The 15,647-nt window shown below is 40.8% G+C and overlaps 2 protein-coding genes across 5 annotated transcripts in view; one reads left to right on the forward strand and one right to left on the reverse strand.

Moving 5' to 3' along the window:
* Window positions 1-3,590, reverse strand: part of LOC307037008 (uncharacterized protein) — a 25,241-nt gene extending 21,651 nt beyond the window's left edge. The window contains exon 1 of the mRNA XM_079677720.1: window positions 1,958-3,590. Within this exon, the coding sequence (XP_079533846.1) occupies window positions 1,958-2,039 (82 nt within the window). The 5' untranslated portion in view covers window positions 2,040-3,590. The remainder of the gene's footprint in view (window positions 1-1,957) is intronic.
* The window catches only part of LOC307037002 (uncharacterized protein), an 18,474-nt gene extending 3,038 nt beyond the window's left edge, over window positions 1-15,436 (forward strand). Inside the window, exons 1-7 of one of the 4 annotated variants that reach the window (XM_079677709.1) lie at window positions 5,666-5,995; window positions 8,459-8,653; window positions 11,094-11,256; window positions 12,077-12,817; window positions 13,079-13,146; window positions 13,648-13,691; window positions 14,583-14,649. In XM_079677709.1, the coding sequence (XP_079533835.1) occupies window positions 5,921-5,995; window positions 8,459-8,653; window positions 11,094-11,256; window positions 12,077-12,817; window positions 13,079-13,146; window positions 13,648-13,691; window positions 14,583-14,634 (1,338 nt within the window). In that variant the 5' untranslated portion in view covers window positions 5,666-5,920 and the 3' untranslated portion in view covers window positions 14,635-14,649. Of the gene's footprint in view, window positions 1-5,665; window positions 5,996-6,506; window positions 6,931-8,458; window positions 8,654-11,093; window positions 11,257-12,076; window positions 12,818-13,078; window positions 13,147-13,647; window positions 13,692-14,582 lie in introns of those variants that run through there. The other 3 variants (XM_079677708.1, XM_079677706.1, XM_079677707.1) reach the window with 3 other exon arrangements.
* The last annotated feature ends 211 nt before the right edge of the window (window positions 15,437-15,647 follow it).

Below are 15,647 nucleotides of genomic sequence, written 5' to 3' on the forward strand. Positions count from 1 at the left end.
TCCGTAGGATCCTGTTGTGTGAGGAGCTCCACGGATTTGTCCATTTGGTCGTTGTTACGTCACTTATACCAGGAAGAAAAAAATTGAAAAATAAAAATGTCCAACGAGGCGTTCTGGGGCAGCATAGGCGGGTCTTCTCTGTGTTAGAGTTTTACTCGCTACTGGGTACTTTGAGGGTTTTTGACTCTGCAGACCGTTTACATGCATACAAACCTTCATAACACACAAGGGGACGGGAAATAACCGGAAAAGCATGACATGGGACCTTTAAGGCTGTTTGGAGTGTGAGGTCCACAAATCTCTAAGCCTTTTTGTGTCATCATCACCTTGTTACATACGACCGCAACGGCTCCTTTTTTAACATCTTTTTGTGAATTCAAAGATAACTGATTGGTCAAGTTAGAAAAATATCATGTTTTGGGTTAATGGAAGCAAAATAATTTACGCAGGTTAACTCATCAATGTTAATTCATCAATGGTAATTCAACAAAACCACATGTTAATTCAACAAAACCACTCTAATACTTGATTGGGCAATGGAAGAGATCTTAGTTTTGGTTAAAATCAGTATGTGTGTTGTATACTATTTTTGATTACCGTAATTTTCGGACTATAAGGCGCACCTGAATATAAGCCGCAGCAGCTAAATTGAATGATGTGTACATATATAAGCCGCACTGGACTATAAGCCGCAGGTGTTTTAATGTTTAATTACCATATGTAAGGGTTCGTGCACAGAGGGGATTGTCGGGAAAGAGATGGCTGTTTGAGGAAGCTCCCATTTATTAACATTTCAACAAACAAGTTGCATATTTGCATAACGTATTCAAGTGTTACCATTTAGTGCAATAGTACTGTGCTGTGTAAACTGTACTGTATCACATAGCGTTTCAGACACACAAACTTTTCAACTTTCAAACTTAAACGGTGCGCTCCCAGCGCACGTACCGGCAGTGATCTACAGCAGTGGTTTTCAACCAGTGGTACGGGGACAAACTGTCTCGCTCTCGTAATGTCTGTCTGTCTTGCTCTCGTTCTGTCTCTCGTATCACTCTCGGTTCCACTTTTACTTTTGCGCGCTACCTGTCTCACTCTTTTCCGGCCTCCAGCTTTTCCTGCTGGAGCCCGCCGCTTAAAGGTGGGGGTCCGCGGACCGGCCATAGAGCCCATAGAGTTAAAGGTGGTGGACTGTAACCTGTAAAATCCATAGATTTAGGAGGTCCCCTAGTGGCCGTTAGCTGTGAAAATCCATAGACTAGCCGCACCGTTATATAAGCCGCAGCGTCGAAAAATGGGAAAAAAGGCGCGGCTTATAGTCCGAAAATTACGGTAATCCATCCTCTCCTTGTCGCGTTAAAATTTGTATTGTGTGATAGAACACAAAATGCCATGCTAAAACAGATGTAGTGATCGAACACTAAATGACCTTCACTTTATTCATCCGCCATTTGTGAGGCCACTCTGGCACAGAGTATATTTCTGAATCCATACTCACACATGGTGGGCCTTCATTAGTCAGAGTGTGTGTGCGTGTGTTGTAATACACCACTGAGCAGTTAGTCCTCTATCTCCTTAGAGCGTAATCTCTTGATTTGTGGGATTGACCCCTTTTAATTCAATGGAAAATAATCGCTGTGACAGCAGCACTGAATAGATTTTCAATGCACTGCACCTGCTCTAATAAGTTTAGGGAGAACCTCGGCCTTCCTGCCGTGCACACACACACACACACACACACACACACACACACACACACACACACACACACACACACACACACACACACACACACACACACACACACACACACACACACACACACACACACACACACACACACACACACACACACACACACACACACACACACACACACACACAGAGAGGGGAGTGGCAGATCACACGCTCAGATATTGTACAAACTGAATGAAGTCATTCCTTTATTCTACCCTCTTACCTTTCCCCAGTCTCTGTAATGTGTCTCCAGTCTGGTGGCTCTGATCAATGTCCTCTCTATGGCTCTGTCTCTGAGGACTCATCCCAGGACATCTTCATTAGGAGTCTGATGCCAGATCTCACCGTCCCCGACAATAAAGCCTGTTAAAACTCAGATCCATCAGTCTGAGACCTTGCTGTCATAAGGCTTACATTTTACATCTCAGGAAGCTGGCTGACACTCTGTTCCACGCTTTGAATGAGAAGAATTATTCAAGACTGTCAACAACTTCAACAGCTCACGATCTGTTTGTTTCACTTTAAAGCACACTGGGTACCACTTGCCGAGGTCAGCAGTGCATCTCTTCTAAAGCTAGTACTTGTCAGGTTAATGCAAGAACTAGGGGTGTAACGGTTCACAAACATTTCGGTTCGGTATACTCGGTTTTTAGGTCACGGTTCGGTTCGGTACGTTTTCGGTACTGCAGAACAAATTATCACAAAACATAAAATATTTCTTTTTTTTAAAAATTATTATTAAACTGTGAATAATGTATTCACTCAAATAAATACAAAATATAATAAAATAAACATTAAGGTGCAGCATTTCGATGAACTGAAATAATCTATATTTGAACTGTAGCCTACTGTACTAGCACCTAAGCAGCCAGTTTGACATAATGACTTGCTTGTCATTGTATTTTCATGTTTTTTTTAAGAAAAATTAACTTGTCCACATTGCTTGCCGAAAGGGCAGATCTGCTGACACTAACAATGTCTCCTGCTGTGGAGAACACCCTCTCTAGGGACAGAGGTAGCAGATACAGCCAGGTAGCGCTTTGCTAACATGGCAACATAAGGATATTTGGCGTTTGTAATAGCTTTGGCTCGGTCTGAACTTTTTGCGAGTGGTGGAGGCTTAAATGCTACTGGGAGTTGGGTTTGCACTTCAGTCTTTTTTCTTTTGGTACCGGTGATATTCACGTTCGGGTGATGCCTTTTCAAATGAGTGTGCAAGTTTGATGTGTTGCCAGCCGCGTAACCAATTTTAGTTGAACAATGCCGACAAACAGCTTTGGTTCGGTCCACCTGTCTTTGTCCGTCATCCTTGTACGTAACTGCGAAACCAAAATGTTCCCAAACCGGAGTCTTCAATGATGCTAGAGGATTTTCGAGCACAACTTTCAGCTTTCAGATTGACTTTTGGCATCTGCCTGATTTATTGCAGCTACATTGTGTGGTGTGGTGTGGTGTGGTGTGGTGTGGTGTGGTGTGTAGAGCTGAAACATCCTGGGAGCTGCAGAGTATCTGCGGAGGCCTGCTCCCACCTGTAGAGTACGGCTGTGCTGAGGAGGTTTTTACCCCGGAGTCGTCGCGGAGAGACATAGTGGCTCCACGCTTCGGGCTGGGACCTGCTACCAACGGGCGTGTGAAGCTGTGCGGAGGAGGATTTACCACGGCTGGGGCCTGCTTTCCACCTTTCCTGGTTCTGCTGTTGCGGAGGCCTGCTCCCACCTGTCGTGTGCTGCGGTGTCGTGTGCTGCTTTGCTGAGGAGACCTTTCACCCCGGGGATACCACGGAGAGACCGGGGTACTTCCACGCTGCTGCTTTCGCCTGTCCATTGCTGCTGTAATGATTTGCTCCAGGAACATCGCGGATAGTGTGTGCTGGTCTGGAGAAATGGCCCATATCGTGATTCTGCTCTGCCTGTTAACTGTTTTTGACTATGAGAATATCTCTAGTCATTCTGAGAAGTCTACTGGATTCAGGTCTGTTCTGCCACCCGCAATGGGCATCCCCTGCAAAGGTTCGGATGCAACCTGATCTCACCAGAATGCGTGACTCCACCACGAGTCCTTAACATCGCATTGCGTGGTGGAGTCACGCATTCTGCTACATTTACTTGTAGGCACCACGCAAAAAACCCCAATGTAAAGTGAATGAGGCTCTTTTGTCGTGGTGCACACACGAATTTCTACAATGTCCCGCAGTGAGCTTTTATTCTATAAAACTTTTTTAAAATGTACTTTATAGCTTGTAGTACTCACGGGAGGCTTCTTTTATTTTATTTGTATTCATAATAATTTGTATTTTTCATCAGAATGTAAAAATGATATTACTTACGAATTTTTGTTCTCAAAAAACAGTGCATTGTTAGTAATACAACTGTGATTTTTATTAAATTAGTTAGTTTTTAAGAAAGGCCAGAGCTTCAGTTGTGTCAAATAGATTGTTCCCTTTAGTTAACGTTATTTAAAAGATAATGATCATGTCCCCTTTATTGTATTACGAGCGTCCATTCCCATTGGACAACGGAGAATTTTGCAACCAGAAGTAAGTATGCTCCTTACTGTCGATTGATTTTACAGTGATATCTGCACTACTCATCAACTCAAAAACACAACTTATCCTTGTTAATTACACAGCATTGATTTGGTCAAATTGTGTACAATGCTTTTGTATTTTCCCCCTTCGATTTGGAGAAAAAAATTATTTTCTGAGTTTTTGGATGGCAGAAGGCTACACTACCCAGAATCCTCAGCTATTGGGACTACACCATGTGCTTAGCTTGACAAACCCCGTTATCAGTCCTCAAGCTCTGTGATTGGTTGACCTACAACTGCATTCCATATGAAAAAAAAAACGTTTCGTAAAAGATAAAATCATACTTTATTCAGCAGTGCTTGCTTTACTCTTTGAAAGTCAACACATGAATGTATTGTAATAAATGGCTTGGCTGAATTAAATATTACACATCTGTCGTAGTTCTTTATTTATCTACAGAGATCGGGAATCAGAATAGACCGGAAACTATTATTTTACCGTTCTTTTAACTTCACAATAAAGTTAGTAGCAATCATTTGTTTTGATATTATTGTTTTTTATTAACTACTAGACCGCTGGGTCATGTTAAGACCATCTTTTCTGTGTTGCTATGGGATTTTTCCATCGCTTTTGTGTTACAAATATCAAAACAATAACTAAATATATCCGTCGTAAACTAAACCAGAAACAGCAGTATATTTTATTTTGTTAACACTGCAAACTTGACAGCTTTTTAACCCGCACCTCCTACTGGTTAAAGCACGTTATTACACGTTTAGAGTAATTGCAATGTATAAGATTGTGTTGCTTTTTAATGACTGTTTTAAAATGCCTTTTTCTTAATGTCTTTCATTTTTGTAAAGCACTTTTGAATGTGTTATATTTGATGAAAACATTTAAATATTAAGAGTACATACACAATAGTGGGAAAGTAGAAGGTCAATGATATAAATATAGAATAGAAAATATCAAGAAGATACTGTTAATAATACCTACAATAAAACAGTTTAGTGCCTGATAGGAGGATGTGCAAAACAGACAAACTAATAAGGCTTTATTTAAACATTAAAGAATACTTTAGGTTAAGCTCTTCTTTTAAATAAGAAAAAAGCTTTGGGGGTATCTACAGATAAATATTAAGCCTGACAAAGTACTTAACGTCTAATATATTGCATGGTTTGTTTTGGAACTTGACAATCAACTTTCCTGCGATGTTAATGTTGAAGCACTTATTTTAACCGATATTATACATATTTATTATACTCTTATAAGATGTATGTAGTGTTAGAAATTAAAATCAATGTTTTATGGCATAATTTAGTTAAAACATACCGTCAGTTTAAATGCTATTTTATTCTGGAAAAAAACGGAAGTTCTCAATACTAAGCTTTTATTCTGAAAATCCTTCATGACGACATTTAGGGACTACCGTCCATTAGTATCATTAAAGTGGCTATTGACGCCGTTAACATGTGTTACACATAAAGTTATGAAAGAGATAAGGAGGAGAAAAGGCATGTGGAAGTAAGCAATGACTGTAAAATGTCGAAATCCTCTGTTTAATGCAATATCGGACACAGAAGAACGAGGGGGGAAGTCACCTACATCACCACAGCCCCCAGAGAGGAGGAGCGAACAGCCAGCAAGCGGGAAGGACGAATGGTTGTGGGCTCTCTTCTGCTCTGCCGACCACAGAGAGGGAGCTTTTCTCTCTCTCACACTCAACATCTTCTGGTTGTAACATTACAGCGCCTTTTTTAATTATAGTACCCATTTGAACCTTCTCAGAGACCAGGGGCGGACTGCCCATTGGGACGTTCGGGACGAATCCCGATGGGACGGTAGCCCGGTACCGAAGTGGGCCGGTCGGACCACTCGACACGGCCCACTGCCCCACTCCGATCTGCCCACTTCGGTAGAGGTGAAATTGTAATCAGCGTAATGCTTGGCCCGTGTATACGAGTGAACGTGGGTCGCTTTATTTAGTGATCGGATACGATCGGAAAAACATTCCATGTAAACGGCGCTATTGATAGGTTGTCAAACTTGTCAATCTTATGTTTTTTGAAAGTAGGCTGAATGAACTGAAGGGGTTGGGCCGGCCCGGGAGAGATGAGTCGTCTCTTCCAATAAAGTGGCGAAGTCCCTCCCCTTCCTGTGGACCTCCCGTCAGTCCACTCATCAGACAAGCTCCCTAGCTTCGTTTGATAATTGATCAGTAAGTTAGCTAGCGAAATTGAGAAAGACAAGATGGAGAACAGTCAAAAAAGCAACAAGTCCTCCAACTAATACGACCAAATAGGTCGATTGTTTTCCGACCCATTAATACGACCCAGAGCAGCGTTTTCAATCAACGCGTTTTAAATCAACGGGAGGCGGCGTAATGACGTACAACGTCCTCGACAACTTCTGTTAAAAACCATCGTTTTTCAGACACGTACACTCTTCAAAAATCACGGCTGTCTGTCGTAGAACAAAACGTGATCCGTCTCTTAAATTTGTGTCGACCACAGACCTTATTTCAAGCTATTTTCCCAAATCCTATGGAGAAATCTCATTGGTTCTGAGGCGAGGGAACCGGAAGTGGTAAAATGCTAACTCACCGGGGTTTTGGAGTCGTTACTGCATCACTGACAACATCCATTTATTTCCCAGACAAGCTAATAAACGTGAGTAGTCAGATATCAAAAATATATTCATTTTGGGATATGTATTATGTTGTTTTATTTTGTCGTCTAGCATAGTGACAAAGATTACTATGTTTACCTAGGAATAATGATAGCAAAGCTAAATTAGCCAAAAGTAGAATCAGCTAACGTTAACGTGAGCATGGAAGTTATGTGATCCATCGGTTCATGCGGTTGATCCAAATGTTATCACACGTCACATTCTTTATAACTATATTAAATACTATTTATCTATTAAGTGAAGAGTGACCAGGGGTGTAATACTGCCGGAACACCGCTCCGGCACCTAAAACGGGGATGGTTGTTAGCATCTGGTGCTAGCTAGCTATGATAACGGATAGGCTAAGAGGCTAATGTACCTAATGTAATGTTTACACAGTTAACTTTAGTCTAAGTTATCTCAGTGGGTCTGAAACAGTTTGGTCACCATATATGGAAACACATATTTCCAAGGCACACTTTTATATTATTGTAATGTTCCACAATAGGAGTCGGAAATTCAAGTTCTTAGGTTCAATAGCTCCTTTGGTAGTATACAAATACAGGTTCATAGGTCACAGGTTGCAGGTCGCAGGTTCAACGTCACACAGCACCCTAAAAAAAATCGAATGAATCTAAAACATCGATGAAATGTTTACAATTCATACTATTGGACATACAACAAATGCATAAAAAAAAAAAACAGTAAATAGTTAAATATGCACAAAGATACATTTAAAAAAAGTATTATTCTTATCTTTTTTTTTTATTATTGAAATGTATACAGTTAAGTTTCATATGGGTGTTGACAGATGTATCCATAGATTTAGTTAATTTTGCCCTCAAAGTGCACAAGATTGATGCATTTAACTTCCCGGGGGCCTCCGGACCCCCCTAGAGGACATGAGGTCCACCCCCACTTAAAACATATTCACATGGATAGGATACTAAATAAATGTGCACACTTTTTATATAGTAACCTTTGTACCTCAGCCAACAGGAGGGAGTTAGTTTATAAAGGTCCTTCACTGATCACTTAACTATCACGCAGCTGTGTGCAGCATTTAATGTAAGAATCACACATTTATTCAATAATGCAGACTTAATAAATGACCATTCTTTGCTGATTCTGGCTGGAGTGTTAATTGACAGTAGTTACATAAGCTTCAAAACGAGCCACAACTGCGCCTGCACACATGCAGAACTTATAGAATTAGCAATACACCCCTGGTAATGATGATTTTAGTATTATTTTCTGTGATGATGGAGCATCAACTTTTGGATCAACCAGATATTGACAGATTAGGGTTGTCCATAACAGTCACTTTAAACATGTGACTGACTCTGTATAACATTGTTTTCCTTACTCTTGTGATTTTTGTTCATCCTATCTAAAAGATAAAAAAAACATGAGTTCATTGTTTTAACAAGATTTTTCACGATATAATAAAATACATGAATCCTGTAAACATTTGTAGTATAGTATTCTTATTTTTGGTATTCCCTGACATTATATGTGTTTCTGTTACAGATGCCTACTCAAAAAGTGTGCCAGACATGCAGGGAAAGCATAGGAGTATCAAGTAAAAAATGCAAACAATGTGGTGCCATCCAACCCTACAAAGAGAAACTCTCCAAGCAAAAAGAAAAGGTTGCACAGGAGTGGAAGGCCACGCAAAAGAAAAACCACAGTGTCAACAAAGTGTATGACTCGACACATTTACTGGTAAGCTTTTTTCTCTTGCAGATGTCAGTTATCATAAAAAAGTGTGTAAATAATCCCTGATCTTAATCTTTTTATACAAATAGTTAAATTACATAATTGATTTATACTTTCCAACAGTCGCCCTCATTTACTTTTTAAAAATAATCCTAATTTCTTAATTAAGTTTATGTGAGAAGTACAGACTAGTGCACGATTACTGCACTTTAGGCTTGGGCGGTATTACGGTATACCAGGGTATTTCGAAATACCGTCGGTATGATTTTCAATACCGTGACTTCACAGACTGTGCGCCAAATCACAGATGCGTTTCATTCTATTACACTGACACAGAGTTTTGACAGGGACGACATTGATTGTAATGCACAGCACGCGCCAGCAGAGGGCAGGGGAGGGCAGTCTGTCTTTCCCGCTCTCAGAGCTCAGCACAGAGCTGAGCTGAGCAAGATGGCGGCAGCATTTGCCGGCCCCGAACTCGGACAACTAGTAAAAAAGAAAACTGCCTCTGCGCCTGTTTGGGACTATTTTGGGTTTACTCGTCGCCAGTGACTTCATCCAGCACAACGAGAGACAGAGGCACTTCTTTGGGAATGTTTAAGACGGGGTGAGTGAGTGTTGACATTTTTTAATCCTATGCAACTGGTTGATGGTTTTGTAGTCGAGGTCGGACGGTTTTAAAAACGAAAGCATTTACGTGCTAAACATTCACGCGAGTAATCCAATGAATCAAATGGAAATAAGGTTTTTAACACATGCACGGAATAATATTGCCAAACTAGTTAGTGAATATAGCAAACTTTATTCAATAAGTCAAGTATTTACTCCCGGAAAATGTTTATGTATGATGATATATTGTTAACTTAGCTCACTATGGAAACAACGTCGGACATCTACAAACGCGTCCTGTATTCGATCTCAAAATGTGCCATTTGCACAATGTGTCATGTATGCAGCCCTTGTTTTGCACTTGCGCGCACGTCGCGGCACTTTGCGAGCGTCTACCGGCTCGGGCTGCATTTTACAGCGAACATATAATATACCGTTCGAAACATCTATTTGCCGCCGAACGCCACCTCACTCAAGTCGACCCAAGTCATACCGTCAGTGGCGGCTGGTGGAAAATATTTTTGGTGGGGCTGTTGATATAGTGAGTAAAAAAAATGTTTTGGGGAGAAATTACCCCTTAAATTGGGACTGATACCGTCATATACCGTATACCACGGTATGATGTCAGCAAGGTATGACGGTATGAAAAAAATTATACCGCCCATGCCTAATGCACTTCATGTAATGTGTTAAGCAAAATTGTTGTCACCGTTGTATTTAAATCTGTAAAGGCATAACACATTTTTTCGAACTGATGTTAGATAGTGTTTGTACTTGCAGGTACCCAGTTTTAGTAAAACATTATTTCTTAACCAGAAGTAACATAGTTCAGGCCAGTGGTAATTCCTAGAATCAGAGCTTCAATGTACATGTTTTTCTAATTATATCTTACAAAAAAACCTGCATTTTGGTGTTTTATATTTTATTTTGGAACTTCATAGTATGGAAAACACATAATTATATGACTATGGTTTCCAAAAGTAAAATAAATGAAATATCATATACATTTTTGAATAAATGGTAAAACCAAGAATGTCACAGAATCAAAACCAGCCCATATTAATATAGTGCTTGAAAGACAATCAAGACCTGGAAAGAGTTAGTATTAATAAAGAGGCCCTTAAAAGCACTTTCATTAAGCTTACCAGAGTCTCTGACTTTGAGCCGTGTTCGAACAGTCATTTCAAAATTCCCCTGTAACACCAGCTTTACATCTGAAGTGCTGTTAATGCAGAACTTTGAACCTGAAATGATATAGGTTATAGCTTGCTGACATGTTTCAAAGCTAAATGTAGCTTATTCAGATATCTGAATGTGAGAGTTAAATGGACCCATATTAGGGATGCCAGAAACTGACCATGATCAAAATCGGACAGCCCTGGCGAATATTAATCGATTATTCGCCGCCGAATTGAAACTAAGCCAGGAAAAAAAAGAAAAACATAAATAATAATACAAATATATATAAATAAAATCGAATTTTAAAAATAATTTTCGATTATGGAGACTATAAAGAATATTCGAAAAATAGAATAATCGCTGGCATCCCTAACCCATATAAAAAGAACTATGCCCATGTAAAAAAAACTCAAAGTGAACCCGAGCTCGATAAACTTCTTTTTTTTTTACAGTTCTTTTTTAGGGGCTCACCTAAAAGGGGTCTAAAATCACACCTGGTTAATTGTGGGGTGCCTTCCTCAATGTGCACACGTATCACATCAGTGCATTTTTCACTTATGCAAAATAAATGGAGTTATAATGGCTTTAGGTGTGTGATGATGTTTAGAGCTGTTGTGTACATAATATTTCTTGTTTTTTTGTGTCCATTGTGTTCCAGCTCCACAAATGGAAAATGTTAGATCGGCGTCCCATCCTCCTTCTTGCCAAGAGAGGCACAAATGGTTTTGCGGCCGATTGCATCTGTCCATGGCAAATCGAGACAGAAGATGGTAACAATGCACTTGTTACCATAAAGAGGATTTACGAAAGCCTTATTAATGGTAAAGTATACAAATCTGCATGCTATATTTCAGCAATGTATCTGTTAACTTTTTTTGTAAATTAGTTGCTCAGTTATCTGGTTTTAAATGTAAAAAAATGTGAATCACTGTTTACCAAGTAGTAAAAATATGTCGTTATGTCTTGTTTTGTCAATTAAAGGGCCCATGTCATGCTTTTCTGGTTATTACCCGTCCCCTTGTGTGTTATGAAGCTTTTCCTGCATGTAAACGGTCTGCAGAGTCACAAACCCTCAAAGTACACCCTGTAGCGAGTAAAACTCTAACACAGAAAATACCTGTCTATGCTGCTCTTTTTCAAAAAAAAATCTTCCTGAGTATAGTGACGTAACGGGCATAGTGACGTACCGGCTCACACACACTCACTCAGCCTTATCTTTTCTCAGCCGAGGCTCCGTGGATCTCCTCACGCACACACGCACTCACACTCACAGCCTGGATGTGAGTGTGTGTGTGTGTGTGCGCTCAGGCTGAGTTCCTCGCTGTCTCGCAGACCCCACGCAGCAACCAGGAAACAACACCAGTAATCCAGCTCACACTGTCCGCTCCTCGAGCCTCAAAGGGCGGAGCAGCGAGCCCCCCAACGTCCCGCCAACACGGCACCCAGACCCCACGCAGCATTCTCATTTGTTTGTCCTTACTGGTGTCATTTCCTGGTTGCTAACAAACGCCATTGTAACACAGAATCACTGATGTTCCGCTGTTTCATTTTTAGCTGTAATTACTCAGATTATAAATGTATATGGCGGATTATACTTGGTCATTTATTCACCATGCGTCTACTTTTTTTTCTTCTCAATAGTGACTTTGGCAGTTGAACCTGAGGGCCCTTGTACCACACAGGCAGAAATGGCCGCAGACCCAGGATCAGACTTGTCTGTACCTCTTACCACCGAGACTGACACTGAGTTCACTCTCTTCCTCACTCCTGTGTCCTCCGGCCTGACTCCTGCTCTCTCCTCCGGGCTGACTCCTGCTCTCTCCTCCGGCCTGACTCCTGCTCTCTCCTCCGGGCTGACTCCTGCTCTCTCCTCCGGCCTGACTCCTGCTCTCTCCTCCGGCCCGACTCCTGCTCTCTCCTCCGGGCCGACTCCTGCTCTCTCCTCCGGGCTGACTCCTGCTCTCTCCTCCGGCCTGACTCCTGCTCTCTCCTCCGGGCTGACTCCTGCTCTCTCCTCCGGCCTGACTCCTGCTCTCTCCTCCGGCCTGACTCCTGCTCTCTCCTCCGGCCTGACTCCTGCTCTCTCCTCCGGGCTGACTCCTGCTCTCTCCTCCGGCCTGACTCCTGCTCTCTCCTCCGGCCTGACTCCTGCTCTCTCCTCCGGGCTGACTCCTGCTCTCTCCTCCGGGCTGACTCCTGCTCTCTCCTCCGGCCTGACTCCTGCTCCCTCCTCCGGCCTGACTCCTGCTCTCTCCTCCGGGCTGACTCCTGCTCTCTCCTCCGGGCTGACTCCTGCTCTCTCCTCCGGGCTGACTCCTGCTCTCTCCTCAGTGTCTTCCTCACAGAAAAGAAGACCAACGAGGAATAAAGTGGCAATTAATGGTATGTGCGGGTTAATTAGTAATTATCTTATTTACATCGACTGAAACTGTGTTTGATTTTGCACATTGAATTAGTTAAAGAGAGAGAAAACAATCATCGGTACAATTAGAATACACCACCTTTTGTTTTGTTTAAGACTTTGCAGTATCAAAAGTCTCAGTGCCATTTTGAACAGTTTAATTGAGCACAATGTGATGTTAGGCAATGTTTAGGAGGTTATTGCTGAACTTCAACTTATTACCATCTTTTAATTCCTTGCAGAATGTCCCATTCATCAAGGGTCAGACACTTTCCCCTACAAAAAAATACTGAGGGAACGAATCAGGGAGGTTTGTTTAGAAAATATTTTTAAATAAATAAACAATGACAATAATGTTTCCGTGGAACCAAGTCTTATCTTATTGGATTTTCGTATACTTTGTTTAAAAGGAGTGTTTCAGTCTTAAGCATGACTGCTAATGTAAATATTGAAATTACAGTAACAATAATTTATTATTAATTTAAGGTTGAGGTACTTGTGTAATGCTTCATGTCACATTAATGCATCATGTCCAGCCATTTATTTGTATATTACATTTTTTCTTGTAATCCTTTGTAGGTGAATTCCTATTCTTGGCAGTACAAATATTTTTTTAAATAATAATAGTATTCCAAAATATTAAACTGATGGGGAAAATGCTATTGACTATGTTACAGTCCTTCATATGTTTGAGTTAATCGTACCTACTATTATTTCAAATTATCATTTGATTTCACTGGACTTTTTGTATTTACATGTATGACATTTGAAAAAAATGAAGTTTACCTAAAATCTGTGTTTCTTTACTCAGGGCCATACCGAGGTGTTGGTGCAGTGGCAGTCTTGCTCTGGATGGTATGTATCTAATCTGAAGTTTCCTTCAGTGTAGCTGATGGGTCTGGCAGAACAGGGGCCACAAAGTAGTCTTACCAACCAACTTCATCAACCCTGAGATCACTAACTTAAACATTTTGGGTTCCTCAGCAGTAAATTGAATTTAGTTGATCACATGGGGGTGGGGAGCCATGTCATCAATGGCTCTATCAGACGTTTGCGCCATAAAGTAAGACATCCAAGTTCTCTGCCCTTCGTCATTCAGACATCGCGCCCTAGAAACGCTGTCTGATTGTAACACATAAGCAGGGAAGTAGCCTACATTGAAATAGAAATTAAAATATACAATAGAGTTTATCATTGATCAATATCACTAAAGGTTAAATGATTGATATGTGAGGCTGGATGGTATTTGATCTCTTTTGTAATTACTGACTTGTTACATTTGTTCTTAACAATTATACTATAAGTATAGTTAGTAGTAATAAGTAGTATTATTTCTGTGTGCAGTCTTGCAGGCAGTTGTCTAAGTTTAGTGCTGTATGTTTGGGCATTGATAAGACAGCAAATTCAAAGAATTGGTCAAATGAAACATTGACTTTGAAATAAAAAATGTACCTTGTATTATATATGATGTACGTGTTATATATAAATATATACATTATACTGCACTTTCATCATGATATTTTTGAGTGACTTAGTATATCTTCTCATTTGAAATAGCATTGTCAACATACTGTAGAACTACATATTCCAAAAAGTTATACTTTTTGCTGTGTCAGTATTGTCATACTGATATTCTGTACAAACTGTGAAGTCCACTGAGACAAATGTAACATTTGTGATATTGGGCTATATAAATAAACATTGATTGATTGATTGATTGATTGATTGACTGTTTCTGTTTTACAGTGGGGCGAAGTTGAAAAATTCCTGGGAGCCAAAGGAAAACTTTTCCAGTTAAATATGGCTGACTTTTTTTTTTCTACTTTGGAGTAATAAAATACATATAAAAAAAACATCTATGTAAGTGTTGTGCCTATTTGTGTTCTTATGTTATCAGTGAGCTGAAGCCAAGACAAATACAAATATGTTTTAAGTGTATCCATACAAACTCATTCTCTAAAACTGTCATGATTGGTCTGTTGTGAATGACACCCATGAGGAAAAAGGTCTTATACATTATATCACATCGGCAGGGCTGTGATGTGATGAGGCCCTCGCGAGCATCGACGGGGGGGTGGTGTGTAAACCCTGGACACACCAAGCCGATTACAGCTAGTGGAGCCTCGCAGCAGAAACTGTGGCGCGCTCAATTGCGCCGCATTTGCGCATCAGATGAGGCTCCCTCCACAAGATGAGGGCGAGAGGCAGACGCAGTCTGTGTGATCGGCGTGTATGGAGGGGCGGGCCTGCACATCGGCATATCACAGACTGGTGCATACATTGTACAGGCGGCAATTTGAAATGGAACGCAGCCCACACACGGCAGACAAACCCAAACACTTTTGGAACACGCCACCTCCAGACACATTAACATGCACTCCCCTAACTTTCCCCTAATCTGACATTGTATTTCATTCCATAACATATAAATATACTGTTCACCCATGTGAAACACACACACTGAAACCAAAATAATTTACAAACATGTAAAAATCTTTCATATGCGATGGAAACTTCTGAAGCAATGGAAACAGGAGTCAGAGAGACACGAGGAGAGCAGGAACTTTGATGGCAAACTGATGGTTTATTCACAAGACATGTTGTGTGCCACGAATTGACACAAAATATGCCAAACCAATTCTGAAGATCTCTACCCCAGACCCATATTTAGCTAGTTCTGAGAGAAGAATCAACATTGTGCATAACAAGATAAAACCAACACCTCTATCAGCTGACGCCAATAGGCAGGAAAAGGGAGACAAAACACTGAGAGCACAGTAGCCAAGGCTACAGGTGCCTGTGCTCAGTCAG

The sequence above is a fragment of the Notothenia rossii genome (assembly GCF_949606895.1).
Source record: "Notothenia rossii genome assembly, chromosome: 4".
NCBI classification, from domain to species: Eukaryota; Metazoa; Chordata; class Actinopteri; order Perciformes; family Nototheniidae; genus Notothenia; species Notothenia rossii.